This window comes from Pungitius pungitius, chromosome 1 (genome assembly GCF_949316345.1).
Source record: "Pungitius pungitius chromosome 1, fPunPun2.1, whole genome shotgun sequence".
Lineage (NCBI taxonomy): Eukaryota > Metazoa > Chordata > Actinopteri > Perciformes > Gasterosteidae > Pungitius > Pungitius pungitius.
This window is the reverse complement of record NC_084900.1, coordinates 23,512,898-23,527,533: the sequence shown is the minus strand read 5'-3', so window position 1 is coordinate 23,527,533 and position 14,636 is coordinate 23,512,898. Positions and strand designations below refer to the sequence as shown.

At 42.8% G+C, this 14,636-nt stretch overlaps 1 protein-coding gene across 2 annotated transcripts in view; it reads right to left on the bottom strand.

The window, feature by feature from the left end:
* LOC119206810 (plexin-A1-like) overlaps positions 1 to 14,636 on the bottom strand; it is a 189,511-nt gene that overhangs the window by 29,906 nt on the left and 144,969 nt on the right. For both annotated transcript variants that reach the window (XM_062563282.1, XM_062563286.1), the window contains exons 16-19: positions 13,879 to 14,046; positions 6,786 to 6,879; positions 5,071 to 5,307; positions 1,976 to 2,119 (exon numbers count right to left, since the gene is read on the bottom strand). In XM_062563282.1, coding sequence (XP_062419266.1) covers positions 1,976 to 2,119; positions 5,071 to 5,307; positions 6,786 to 6,879; positions 13,879 to 14,046 — 643 coding nt within the window. The remainder of the gene's footprint in view (positions 1 to 1,975; positions 2,120 to 5,070; positions 5,308 to 6,785; positions 6,880 to 13,878; positions 14,047 to 14,636) is intronic.

Below are 14,636 nucleotides of genomic sequence, written 5' to 3'. Positions count from 1 at the left end.
CGTCTGAGGTTCGACCTTCCTCAGTGTTGATTTTGAAAGTCTGCTCCAGTCGGAGTGAATCAGGGATTTCAGTCTGTGCTCTGCTGACAGATCTGGACAAGCAAAGCTGAGTGTTTCCCCAGGACACCGATTCTAAGCTTGTTCTTCGACTTTCTCCAGCACTATTTGGTGCTCTGATGTCTAGAAAATGAAAGTGACATCAACATGAGGAAAAAATAAAGCCATTTCAAATGGCTGCAGCCTGTGACACTTCACACACACACACACACACACGGGAAACAGGAAGCACAACTCGGTGATGATGTAGCGACGGCTTTAAGAAGTTGCAACGTCAGCTCGGATTTGCTGAGAGTTGGACAAAAATTTGCACATCACAAAGGTTTATGCGGCGAAGGAGATCCTGGATCAGAGTTTAGAGACAAGCTTAGCGTCTGCATATGGGTGGCATCCTGGAGAAACGATTCTATTCTTAATAACACCTTTTATGTCAGTCTAGGACAGCGTCATGGACACAAACGGCAGACAAAGTGGTAACTTCTTATCATAATTTAACTCTCTGCCTGCCTCCTGGGGTTTACTTTTCAATCTTATGAGAGCCATTCTTTTGTGGATCAACTATTGTTAGCCTGTTGGGAAGTCTTGAGAAGTATTTAAATACCTGTCTGCTACATTCCAAAAAGGAAACAAACTAAAAGTGAACCGTGTTACAGACGTGCTGAATTTGTCTTTAACCGACACAGTGTGGCGCGTTTACCACTCCTGAATCAGACCCCTGTAGGAAGACCAGGGATGCTGGAGGACAAGTTAAACATGTAAAAGAAGCTTGATGATGAGATGAAGAGAAAAATGTTTTCTGCTTTTACAAAAAAAAAACACTGTGCAGACTTTGCTTATTGAGTTCATGGTCAGAGCATTATGTTCAAGTGCATCACTATTAGCGCGGTCAATAGACAATAATTATCTTTGCATTTAGGGGCTGTTAATGAAAGTCATTGCGGGCTCTTGGAAATTGCGGTGAGCATGTCCCGCGGTTTCCCGCCATGTTTTAGAACAGGCGATCAACGAGGTGATTCGTTCGAGACTGAGTGTGGCGGGCAGTCGATCCGATGAGGGGTTTGGTGTTTTACTTTTAGTGCACTCTTAAACAGCTAGATACTGTTAAAGTAAAGCAACGCTAATGAAAAATGATTGAAAAAAAAAATGGAGTCGGCCGTCACAAAATCCCAAACCAGCAGCACCTGCGGCAAAGATCTGCCGACGCCTGCTCAGCTGCCCATGTGGATGCGCCTCAGGGGATGGAGAGAAACGTGGTTTTCAATCTGCACTTCTTGAAGGTGGGCTGCGGTCATGTTGAGCCCATTACGTGAGTAAGTGAATGATTTCCCTCTGTTTCTTCATGGGTTTAACTTTAACTTCACCGAAATGGGCCAAACGTCTGCAGAACTGTGATTTGTACTGTGGATGCACACTCAAAAATATGATTGGAATCCCGACTCCTAAAAAAAAAATCCACGGATGAATTTTCCGTAGCGGGCCAACTGAAGGCCAACGGAGATCAACACGTTAATCAAGCATTACATATTCACCAGCACCCTTGGTGCACACGCTCAATGGAGCGCGTCCTAGACCCGTCGAGAGGTTATTCACAAACTCAGCAACAAGGTCAGAGTGACGTCACGGGCTCAGACGCCAAGCCGGAGTGTTTTCCAATTCAGAAACATGAATCATTAAGTAGAACGAGTGGAACACGTCGCATTTTGGGGTGATTTTTAAACTGCTTTTTGAAGAAATCTGGAAAACTGAGTACTAACCCATTTATTTATTGACAAAGAAACAAAAATAAAGAAAGAAGTCGACCATGAAGGTCTCAGTCGATACCACGCTAAATATGTGTTTTCACATAATCCATTTCATGCGTCCAAAGGTTGGGACAGAAAAGGGTCTTATCTTTAGAAGAAGATAGTCGTGCTCTCACCGTGACTTTGTGTTGTCCCGTGAGGTTGGGCCACTCACACAGCAGCTGGCTCTCGGACAGGGTGAGGACACAGGGAGTCTCCCCAATCAGCACCGTGTAGTTGAGGCGGCTGTTACCTGGAGCCGCTGGGATCAGGTTACGACCCTAAACACAGACAGAGGGAGAGGGATGTGCTTTCTGCGTGCGTCTTCATCCAAACTACAGTGGGGGTACAAGAGAGTGGAGCTCAATGGCACAAAAGAACATCCATAAAGGAATGGAGACGCACAAATTACTCGTTTATAGGACCAATGCTTGCATCTAATTTAATGCTTTAAAGGTGTTTTAGCATTAAACATTCCCCCTTGTTTAAACACATTTGCATAAATAATGATCCAAAAACTAGTGAAGAGAAATAGGACAGGAAGAAGAAAAGTTGTGTATTTTCTATGAAGGCAGTTGGGCGGCACACAAACCATCATACAGGTTTTGTCTGGTCTTCTCTCCACTAAACTAAATTCAACAAGTAACGTCTGAACCCCGAGGTGTGCAAATTCCAACATTTGTCAATTTCTGTTCCTGTTTTTCATTTCAATAACCAAGTCCGCTAGTTCCAATATGACACATACTTTGTCCGTGATGGAGGAGAGGCAGTTAGTGGGGGGGGAGAGAGGGGACTCAAGCAACAGGGGTAGAGATGAATCCAAAAAGAAAACAAGACAGATAGCAAAACGTGGCGAGGAAACATCAGCGATGAGCAAAGGCGGGAGGGGTGCGGAGAGCAGAGAAAAGATTAAGGGAGAGGTTAGAGAAAGATGAAAGAAACGTGCTTCGACGGGAGAAAGAAAAATGGGATGGAGCGGAGAAAAAGAGGGAGAGAGAGAGAGAGAGAGAGAGAGAGAGAGGAGATAGCTGCCGCGTCTCCCGCTGGCTTAGCAGTGGGACTCCGTCTTCCAATCCCATCGTCTCTGCAGGCCGCCACCCGGCAACCCTGTAAACATGCATCCCATTCCATCTCTCAAACACACACACACAGGCACACACACAGGCACGCCATCTAGGCCACTAGCACACACACACACTCAGATTTACAACAACCCGGGCACTTAAGTTGAAGCCACACAAGGAGCTGTTGCCACACAAAGAAACACACACATGCACTACAGGCAAGAAGCATCATGCGGGGGACAGGCTCTGAAAAACACACAAACGCACACAGGAAGGTACTCACCAAACACCAAGACCAGATAAATGTTTCTCTCTCTCTCTCTCTCTCTCTCTCTCTCTCTAACACACCTCGGGACAAACACACCCGACACTTCAGATGAGAAATTAATTGCGTGTCGAGCGTAGCGCACGCATCTCCGAGGAAACGCACCCCCCCGTCCCCGCACACCGCCCCGCCAAATTGCATTTTAGTCCATCTCATCAGCGCTTCCAATGGATAGGCAGTTCCACCAACAAGCCAAGCAGGAGATTTGGCAATTACTGAGAGGCTCTTTGCTAATAAATTATCATTTAAGGAATGAATTACGGCGGTTACGCTGCTTTCAATCTCTTGCAATCTCGCGCAAATGAACGAAACGCAACACACACACACACTCCCCGTGATAACATGAGAGATAGTCAAGGCCAATTCCAGCGGGAGATAAAACGCAACGAGCGCTGGAGTGCAATGCAAATTCAACACACGGATGTGACAATCATTTGAAAGAAACGGATTGTTATATCATCCTTTCCTTGTGAAAAGTGAAGATAAAAAAAAAAAATCGAGGTGAACGCGTTTCACAGCGCACATTGTCAGCAGTTAAGGCCGTGTTTTCACCGGCTTCACTTATTTGCAGACACCGATTCTGCGGTTATTTCAGTTAATTTTGCCTCCGAGATGACTTGTGTATATTCCTGCCCCAAACAACTGCTCTAATTCCTCCCCAGGAGCTCTTTGACTGAATATTTCGCGTGAAGAGATAACTGAGCGGCCCGTGCGCACAACTCGCTGATTAATTCTACACACTTATGTCCGAGGACTGTTAATGAAAATCCAATATAATCCAAATGTGGCGGACCATGGGCCTTTGTGCTTCTGCACTGCTTCTCCAGCACTGAAAATTAATTACAGGAATTGAAATTGTTATTTAGGAGGGCTCGAGGCTGCAGAAGAGGCCGTCTGTCAAACAAGGTGCTGTCAGTTACTGAAGGAAAGAAATTGGCCTTGGACGCCGTGAACGTTTGCTTTCAACATCCATCGAGAGTGAACACATTGGAGATTGTCAACCTTCACGTGATAATAAAAATGCCAGTGAGTGTATGTTTGTATGTGTCTGTCTATGTAGGCTTCCTTGTTATTAATACAAGATGAGTTCAATATCTTTGAGACCCAAGTAGCGAGTAGAAATACCTTGGGAGAAAAACAACTACCAGCACTACCCGAGACCCGGGGTTAAATAAAAAATCAAGCATGTGTGCACATCCTGCGTCAAGCACACTTTTCTGTTTGGTTGCTTAGGTGCTCGGGTTGTTTTCATGCACTGTTCATAGCTACAACTACGAAGAAGCAGTACAACCCACAATATAAATCGACGTAACCCTGAGCCAAGTAGTAGTAAGTTTCTTTGGAAAGCAAAAAGGAGAAGGACATACGCCTAAGGAATGGATTCAGCAGTACGTGTACCTGCTCTGGTGTAACATAGGCATAAATCTCTGGGGGCACCTGGTTCACTTTGTTCTCCCACACAAGTTACAAAGAGGTCTTGTACTTCAGCACCAAGGACAGCGAAACAGTCCCATTTCTGTCCGTCACTTCCAAATGACTTTATTCTCTGCTGCTAACCATTTTTCCAGAGCCATGTAACTTCAGTCTTTGATAATTATACGCTAGATGTGTAGCCCCCATACAATCCAATTGTAAGTAAGTAGGCAAAAGGTCATTTTAGAACTTTTTCTTGTCTCCCTCTGAACATACAGAATAAAATGCTAATTATTAAAAATAATGTTTCTGTGTAGGCTTCAGTCTTGATTCAACTTCAGTCTTATAGCTACATAGTGGCATTGATTGAAGGAAATATAAATAAACAACAAGGCAATTAACCATTAAAAAATACTTTAGCCTGTCTGACCTTGAGAATGAGCGGCGATGTGGGTTTGAGCTCCAGAACCCCGGAGACACTGAGCGGCTCAAACACGGGGTCAGGATAGTAGCTGAAAGTCTCGTTGACCACCACCAGGGCATTAACGTTGTCCATGTAGAACCCGATCTCATCCGGCCCCGTGCCGGTCTCGGAAAAAGCCAGCTCCGAGTCGGCCACCGATGGAGCCAGGCACACCATCACCGAGTTGTTGTACACTGTACAGTTCTGAAAGCCAGAGAAAGGATATTTTTTGTCGAATCTAGTGTGGATGAGTAGGCAAAAAGACAATTCCTAAACAGGACACACAAATAAACACATTTGTTTTCATTAGAATCTAGTGTATTTATATTTTACAAGGAAGAGCATTGAATAAAACAGGTAGCCAGCATTTAAATACTATGAAAAAACTCCTGCAGGCTGTAATTTTGTTTTAAAAAAAAAATAACCCATTACTTTTATTCAAGCAAATGCCCCGTGAAACAGTGATGCTGTTATACCTAATGTAATTGTAAATTAGTTGCAAATTTATGATCAGCCACTATTAATGGGCAATGTGCTCTTTGCCTTTGCTTGTACCATATATATATATATATATATATATGAAGTAGCTCATTCTCTGTGTGTGTTGAAATCCTAAATAAGCTCAGGGAATTAAAAGATAGAATTTTTATTTATTTGTCTCCTTTTATTGCACCATCTTCTTTTGTGTCAACGGAACTTGTGAATGCAGTGCTAACATATTCCTTTTTGCTTTGAACTCAATGCACAGTTTTCACAACATTCCAAATATTCAACTGCCTTTCAATACATGAAATGATGGCAAATAAGAGAAAAGGCAGGTTTTGTGTCCACTGGAATGGATTGTCTATCCAAAGCAAGCACTGTATCCTGCAGTCATGAAGCAATTAAGAGAAATGCTCGCTGGAGGGCCCTTGAAATGTGTAAGGCCATCATACTTTGGAAAAGATTTCAGTATTATTGTGTTTGTAGTAAATGGGGAAAAAACATCAGCCTGGTCCTTTAAGTGCAAAGTAGCACTTTGAGTGAGGGCTGTGTGGGATGCATTATGTCGTCTGTTTGCCTCAATAAGCAACGGCTTCATCTGTGAGTTGTATTGTTGAGTTGTATTGTTTGGAGTTCGGGTCCTAACCTTGACAACTGAAGTGCTTCAACTCACAGCGACAATCAACAAGGTGCTTTATGGATCTATAGAGCTGATGAAATGTTTCCAAAGCTCAGCTTTTGCGTGGATATTGTTTCCCTCTCATTGCCATTCCACTAAACACTCTCCAGTCTCTCTCTCTCTCCGTTAACCGCACACGGTGTTTTTTCGTTTTGTGACACAAACACTCATGTGGTGCGGTGACATTTGAAAAGCTATGTGGCCTGAGGTAGCGTTAGATGTCTGAGGCGGTAGCTGCAGAGAGAGCAGACGTGAGCAACACACAGAGACAAACTGTCTGCCACCTTCACATGCACCGCGGAAGTCGTTGTCTGCAAATATTCTTCACATACAGAGGGGCATTTCTGAATATATTGCCAGTTAATGTATGTATAGAGATGAATAATGTATACTGTGTACACTGGCAGGGTGTGTTTGTGAATTCATAGTTGCCAGGGTGTGTTCCTGCCTTTACTGCCGTTGATCATCACCCTGCTGTTTAGCCTGTGTGTGTGTGTGTGTCATTCACTTAAATACTTACATGAAAGGACTCCGCCTGCCCGTACTTGGCCCTGATCTTTGGCTCTCGGATGGTTGCGAGGTTGGTCCCGCTCACCGTCAACAGAGTGCCACCGCTGCGGGGGGCGGATGGAGGGAGAGAAGAAGAAACAAATCTGTTATCTGTGAAATGGACATTGCTGCTGTGTGCATCTGCAGGAAGTGACAGTTGTTCCTTTTTTGTGGTGCTTTGTCAGAAAGACACATTTCATTACGTCAATGAAGTTAAGCCGGATACAATGGGAGCTAACAAACGTCGAATTAGTGACATATTATGTTCAAGTCACCGCTAATTTTTTTCTAGTAAGATAAAACCAAGACCTGTAGGCACTATGAGCCGAAAGTATTGTAAGATTGGATATTGTGACAAAACTACTAATTAAACACATTGTCTCTGAATAGTTCACTCAACGCCGTTAGTATGAAGCCAGTCTTTTGCTACTTAAGAGGTACATTAATTACCAGATTACGTCTATATGTTAATAGAAAAAAATGAATCGCCATTTGACCTCAAACTTATTTGCAAATTCATGAGAAAAAGAGGTATTATTGAGATTTGCTGACGTATGAAACTGTGCAGTTCACAATAATAAAAAAAGTTTACTAAAAGAAAAAACAAAGAAGAAAGTTTGAGTCTGGGCGTATGGGGGAGAGCTCTGGGCATCAGGTCGGGCTCAGGGATTAACACTATATAATGGAGTTTACAGAGAAAACAAGGAGAGAATGAGAACGCGGGGGAGCAAAGGTGTGAGAGAAAGAGAAGGAGGCAACGAGTGAGAGAGAGAAACTGAGTGAAGGGGATAGATCCGCAGAGACACTACATAATCACAAGTCCATCCACAGTAAATATGTGTTTGCTGCGAGCCGGTGAAGGTCAATGGACTGTATCCAGTAAATCGCTAGAATGGGGCTCAAGACCCGGGTTTCATTTTATTGGTGATCAGTGTGTGAGCTCGGACTCGCAGCCTCTCGGTGTAACAATGTCTATATGGTCGTATCGATTCTTTGAATAACATTTTTCACCTTGGCTGAAACTCTTTTGATCGCTGATTTGAAACGACTGGTTTGTTTTGCAAAATCCACCATTTTTGTGGGATTGCCTGTTTGTCTGACACTAAATGATTGCTAAACCAGTTTTATTCAAACCCCCCAACCCCCTCCTCCAACAAACATACACATACAATTTAAGATTACTAGCTCACAACATTTCAAAAGAGTTCTTACTACGGGTGGAGTCTTGCAACTTAAAAATGGAGTTAGTCTTTCAAATTTTGGACTGCAACACTCAGATTTATTCATGGGTTTATCCGTAAAAAATGTCTTCTCTTTTTGATGCCTTTGTTGTTTTACACTGGCAGCTGAAACTGAGTACTCTGTTTTATGCTCGGAGACATTCACTGCTACCTCCACTATCTGTGCCTCTGAGAAATGTTCTTTGAAAGATTCCCTTTTTTCTCAGGCTGTACATTCGTAGTAACCCGGTTCAAGAGCGACAGGTATGCTATCTGTGTAAAAACTCTGCTTTAATGGCGCATGCAATCCACGACTGAGGATTATTACTGATTCTGTTGTGTATTGTAAGTGCACGTTTTTATATCCATTTGTTCAGCAGTATTTTCATCTTGTGCACCCGACCGTAATTCAGGTTTTCCATCTGGGGACAATATATTGACTGATCTGAAGTACCGGTGTCTCCCTGCCTGAAGGGGGATATACTGTGGTCTCTAACACAGGAGTCTGAAATAAAACCTTTTATCTTTAGTCTAAACAATATCCAGCTCCCCTAAGGCCCATTGTACTTTAGCATTTACAAATAAATAAATAATGAAAACAATGTAAACTGAATGGGAACTTTGGGTCTTAGTGAAGTATCAAGTTCAAATACCTATGGTTGACACAGACGATTGTGGCATCTCTGTCAATAGCAGGCTGGATGTGGCTCTGCTTTTCTGAGTGATCTTAAAGAAAAGCCTTGTGTGTGTCCGCTCCGTGCATGCAGCGCTGCCTTAATCATTAACTCTCCTGAGGACTGATTTGCCTTTTGCTTCTGTCTTGTGTTGGTCTTTTTGCTGTTGCAAGTGTATTTCAAACATCTGAAAATAACAGACATCTGGCTGTGTCCTGACCAATCACGTCTTCAAACCTATACCTGGTGGATTCAATCATATCTATGGGAGCTGGTCCTGTGAACAATAACATGCTCTCCCTGTTCTTTATCCCATTCGTTCAGGACTAATGATCTCTGCCTTTGAAAAGATCCTGCAAGTGTGCCTGTTTTGCATCCATGTGTAGATGATGGACCTACCTCATGAAGTGTCTCTTTGACTTTCTACCATTTGACCATACCATTATGGGGGATGGCTAGAGCTGAAGATGGCGAATTGTACGCCAAGTCGTACCTCTCTGAAAAGGATCGAAGGACGGCCCTGTGGCAGTCGGAGTAGCTGATTCAAGCGAAGCTCGAGCTCTCCCAGCAGGAGCAGGTAAGTGATCCAGGTGACATGTTTGCGAGCCATTACGGTCACACATGCAGAGCCTTTGTCCCTGGCTCGACTTGCAGATAAGAGAGGACCCTCTCCAACCATCCACAGCAGAGGAAAGACAACCCTTCTGGTAAGCGTGTGTTACCATTGATTTCCGCAAAACGCAGGTGTCTTTTCATTGTAGACATTAATCCGACACTCATCCAGAAGGACTTTGTGTAAAAGCACTGACAGCAGAGAAAGTGATATGATGATACAAAGCAGAGACAAAGCCTCTTAATATCTTGGATGATGAGTCTGGCTGGTTAACGCTCGACAATCATCTCCCTCTCTAATCTAGGAAGATTTAGAATAACAGCAAATGGTAACAATAGGGAGGGAAGGGGGGTAAATAACAAAGATAAACGTACCGTCTATGGCATTGTTGGTAGAAGAAAGGATTCAAGTATGGCTATTCTTCTCAGCAAGCTTTTTTTCTTTGGCAGGCTCTTAATAGTGGCATATGCGTTTGGGTGCTATTAATCTTAAGGTTCTTTGGATGACAACATCATGGGTAAGATGTGACGGTAGCTGTTACTGGGCATATCAAGCCTCTGAGAGGGATTTTGAAGACTTATGAGCTCTTTGCAGTATTTCTCTACCTCTACCTACAATTAGTTTTGTGAAACTGTATGTTTGAGAGTTTCACTACAGCACTGCTATCTTGAAGAGCCAAATTTGGATTAAGCAATTGGAAATGCCATGATGTGCTGAAATGTTTTTACTACAAAGTCTATTCTGTTGAGCAAAGTGGAACTAATGTTTTCAGTAAAGTTGTAATATTAAAAAAATACCACTTTGAAAGCCAATTAGATTCCTAATTTATCAAAGCAGGGGAATTTACACCTGACGTTTTTATATATATATATATATATATATATATATTTGGTATATTTAAAAGCATTTTTTTACTTACTGAGGTTTCTCATACATTAGCAATTTTCAGTGGGATGGCAGCGGTATATTCACGAAGGAGCAACGGAGCTGAGGCCACATTCAAGTGAACTTATTTGAATAATGTGTACCACGAATGCATCATGGGACTGGGCAGACTGCACTCACTGTCCAATGCTGCCTGTCCTGAGCCTCCTTTTCCCCTCCTCCCCACTCCTCCGCCGCTTGATGCATATTTGTGCTGAGTCTCCCTGTCCCCGTTGCTCCTCTCTCCGTCTAAGTGAGTCTCTCTAACTCAGGTACATGCTTCAGGGAACAGACAACAAGACAATCAGGATAAACTCTCAGGGATGGCTGGGGGAATCCAACCAATGTGGTTAGTATTTCGCCCAGTTTGCCGCCCTTCCTTCTGTGGACATCACTGTCATTTCTTTCTGTTCTACTGCTCCTTCTGTGTTCCTTTTTCTATCCCTCTCTTTGGCCCTACCCTCCTCTCATTGATTGTATCAAAATGAAGTCATATCATATATATATATAGCGGAAATAAACCGGAAGTTGACCGCGGAAACGAAACAGTTGCATCGGAGAAAGCAAGACTGCAGCTCAAGCTTTATGCATTAGAAGTAAAACGAACAGAGGCGCAACACACAACTGTGCAGAGGAATTACTCCATGTGATTACTCATTACTTGTGAGAAACATTGATTAAAAATGACATGGTTACAACATTAATCACCATTAATGAATTTAGTACTTACTATTACATTTTTACCAACTTCAATAACAATTTAGGAGACGACAAATTGAGTTAATAGACGACAGAGTACAGAGAACAATAGAGATGCTTGAAGGCTTTTTGTGACTGAATAGCATGAGCATGTTCCCATAATATTGGAGCTCTGGTTGGGAACCTGTAGGTTGGTGGGTCAGGGATCTGGGGAGGAGCCTCTTCACCTACTGTCGACTGCAATTCTTTGTGTGTGACTTGCTGTGTACATACATAACGACTGATTCACTTCCTGACGGAGTGGCAAGCCCAACCCTCTCTGCTTTATTCATTAATTTTACTACAATTCTGGGGAGAGGTTTAGAAAACTTAAGTCCAAAATTGCTTCTCTAACCTCTGCTGCTGCCAAAATATCTTTCCTCGCTGTCCCAGATGAGCACTCCTCATTGATTTATTTTTGAAGTGCTCAGTCTTCTCCCTAAATGGGATATCATCAGCCAAATACAATACATATACAATATGATAATGTACTCCATCCCCGCTGCCCCGTCCCCTGCTGTTTCCTCCACTCAGCGTCTTGCCTCCACTCTTGGTATCATTAAGCGAGCACAATGATAATGATATGCAGGCGTGCACGTATTGGCACAAAGGCAGACAATGATCGAAATGAATAGCACATCTCACTGGTTTGATTTACTTTCTACCTGAGCCAACATGTGACACTGTGACAGAGGGCAATGGATGAAACGCATCAGCTCAATTTTAAGCTGCCGTACACCGGGTTGTTGCGCTTTCTGAGGTGTGTGTTGTGTTGTTCAGTGGTGTTTTAACCCAGATGGCGCAAGGATCAGGGGCCAGACATCAGGCCCTCTGTGAATCAGTGGGGTGTGTAAGTTCATGCGTAGTTTTTTTTATGTGGGGTCATCAACCCTGAAGTGAGCTTCCTGAAGCCCAGTTTTTAGCGCCACAAGCCTGACCCACACACGCACCCTCTCAATGAGCAGAGATGGGCAGTGTTATTTATTTCTTGTACTTGTGGGCCTCAGCTGCTTCTCGGCCGGTCCTACTGGGCAGGGACGAAGAGTGATTCATTAACCTGTAACAAGCTCTGCATCTATCTGCCACCATCTAGTGATGAGTCACATGGGGGAGGGATGCAGACAGAAAGCAGGAGGAGATCAACTGAGGAAACAGAAAAAGATAGCTACATGTTTTCGTATCTTGAAATAAATGAGGAGATAAGGCAATGTGGAAATAGAGAATACAGAGCGGAAAAGTGTAAAGCAGGTGTTCTGATGTATGTTAGACGTAATAGGCCGATTCAAACAGGTGGGTAACATAATACTGCAAACTCATTAATAGGGATGGGTATCGTTTAGATTTTTTTCGATACCGGTGCTAAACCGGTGCTTTTAAAATGAAAACGGTGCCTAAAACGGTGCCTAAACCGATACTTTATTACTTTTTTTTTTAAAAAGACAAAACAATAATTGAAATGACAAGGCAACATTTTTTCTTCAAATTGAAAAAGAGATTAACTGTTAAAACAATACTGTATACAGATATAAATAAAATAAAAAACAGAAACAAAAGAATAAATAAAAAACACTTGGCTTCAAACTTTTTAACTTCAAACTATGAACAATATCTTAATTTTTCAGTTTAGTAACTTGGTGTTTCCCCTCTTATAAGAGCTTGAAGTGTATATTTTTTCATTGGAATTTGGGGAATATTAATAATTTAATTTTAGATTCATGCCCATTGCGGAAGAACTAAAGATATGTAAAATATTGAAAAGCATTTATGTTGGATTGACTCGTTTGTCTCGATGAATTGACATCATGAATGCAGCAGGTGCAACACAGAAGAGCTGCATTAAGCATGAGAGCATATTGTTTATCTACCGTGTGATAGAATTAATTATTTCTACGTTTAGTCAATGCTTTGCTGTGTAAAATAAAGATGAAAAGAATCAAACGATCTGGCGTCAGGGGACGCTGTCATCACAGTGTGTAAATAAAGTGTTTCAATTGGCTCAGGAACTGAAAGTAAGCACCGAAATCTGCGTTGCGGTTTGAGAAAAGGTAAGAGCTAAGGTTGCAAGTATTCAGTCTTCATAATAAAGACCAACATGTGTGTTAATGTCTCCCTTTCTTGCGTGTCCTCCTTAATGTTCAATGCTGAGCCATTGGATGGACGGCTGAGGATTTTTATTTCAGCTCGACTCACACAGTACAGCACGTTTGTGCTGAGTGTCAAACTGATATAGTAGTCCAGGCAGAGAACTTCAGTCTCACACAGCTGATCTGTATTAGCTGCTTCTTCAACCACCAATCACATTCAAGCAATCAATCTGCCAAGTTAGCATTTCCAAAATTTCTTGGATCAGGCAATTACTTCCGTCCTCGACTCAAAATGTCTTGCTCAAGCCAGTTGAAAAGCATCCAGACGCAGCCTGAATTTGCGTCGATCCAAACCCGCTGTCGAAGCTCTCGTCCAGCATTTCAGTCTGCTCGGACGGCTTCGAGAACGCCTCCGTACATTTTGTCTTGCTAATGCTGCATCACAAGCAGTGGAGTACAAAAGAAAATCAAGGTCCAGGGTCGGATTTCCTCAAGCCACGAGGACTTTCAGAACATCCACCTCCAATAAAACCTTGTGGGCTTGAGGCCTTCATTGAGCTCCCCTCAGGAACAAAGCTCCTTGAATTTAGTTCAGGAACAACAGCCATTTGTAGCTGGAACTTTTTAAATACCCTCTCAACCCAAATCTGTGGTGAGACGACAAGTTGCCAAAAAAAAGCAACAGAGTGCTTTGTCTACAAGCCTTATTGCGCAATAAATATGCCATGTGAACTTGAATGGACTGAATAGAAAAAATGAACCAAAGTACATGATCCGGCAAAGTAAAAGATGACAGTACACAGGCCCTTACCTGGCAATGCTCCAGTCAGGTTCGATCCTCAGCACTGTGGGGTCTTCAGTGTAGTTAAACTTGACCTCTGGGTTTCGGAGCTCGGCGTCGTCGATGTCCACCAACACTGACGCAGGGCCCGCTGTAAATCCGGCTGGTGTAACGCACACTATCTCACGGGCGTACCTCCTGGATGGACAGAAAAAAAGGCAAAATGCCCTGTCAGCGCAAAGCCTCGCCATAAAATGATTGTGAGCTGATGTTTGAAGCATACTAACATTTCAGATAAATAATGGGTGATCTGGAGTACACATGCATAAAAGATTGTGGAGGAAATACATTCGAAAGCTATTTTACTTTGGAGAACTACTTTGGAGAAACAACTCCCAAATAAAATGAGAAAAACCTCAAAATCCTTTTAAAAATACAGAAGCAATGATTGCTTTCCCGTTTCACGACATTCTCTAAATACTGAGGGCCTAACTGAAGCTTTGACATATTTATTGACTGGCTAAAGGTTTTCCTAATTACCAGTGTCCTGTTTGGGAAGCCAATTAGTCTCATTCTCTTCAAATCATAATGGGACCTTTAATTTCATTAGATAATCCCACTGGACTCCAGTACAAGCAAACCCTGCAAGAAGGGGCACTTTCCTGCCCTGCTGGATCGCAGCAATTATGGATTGTTGAGGGTTTGATTGCAGCAATGTGTGCCGTACAGCAAGCAACATGTGTATTGTGTGTGAATTGTACAGTCTCCAGCCTGCCTCAGGACATTTG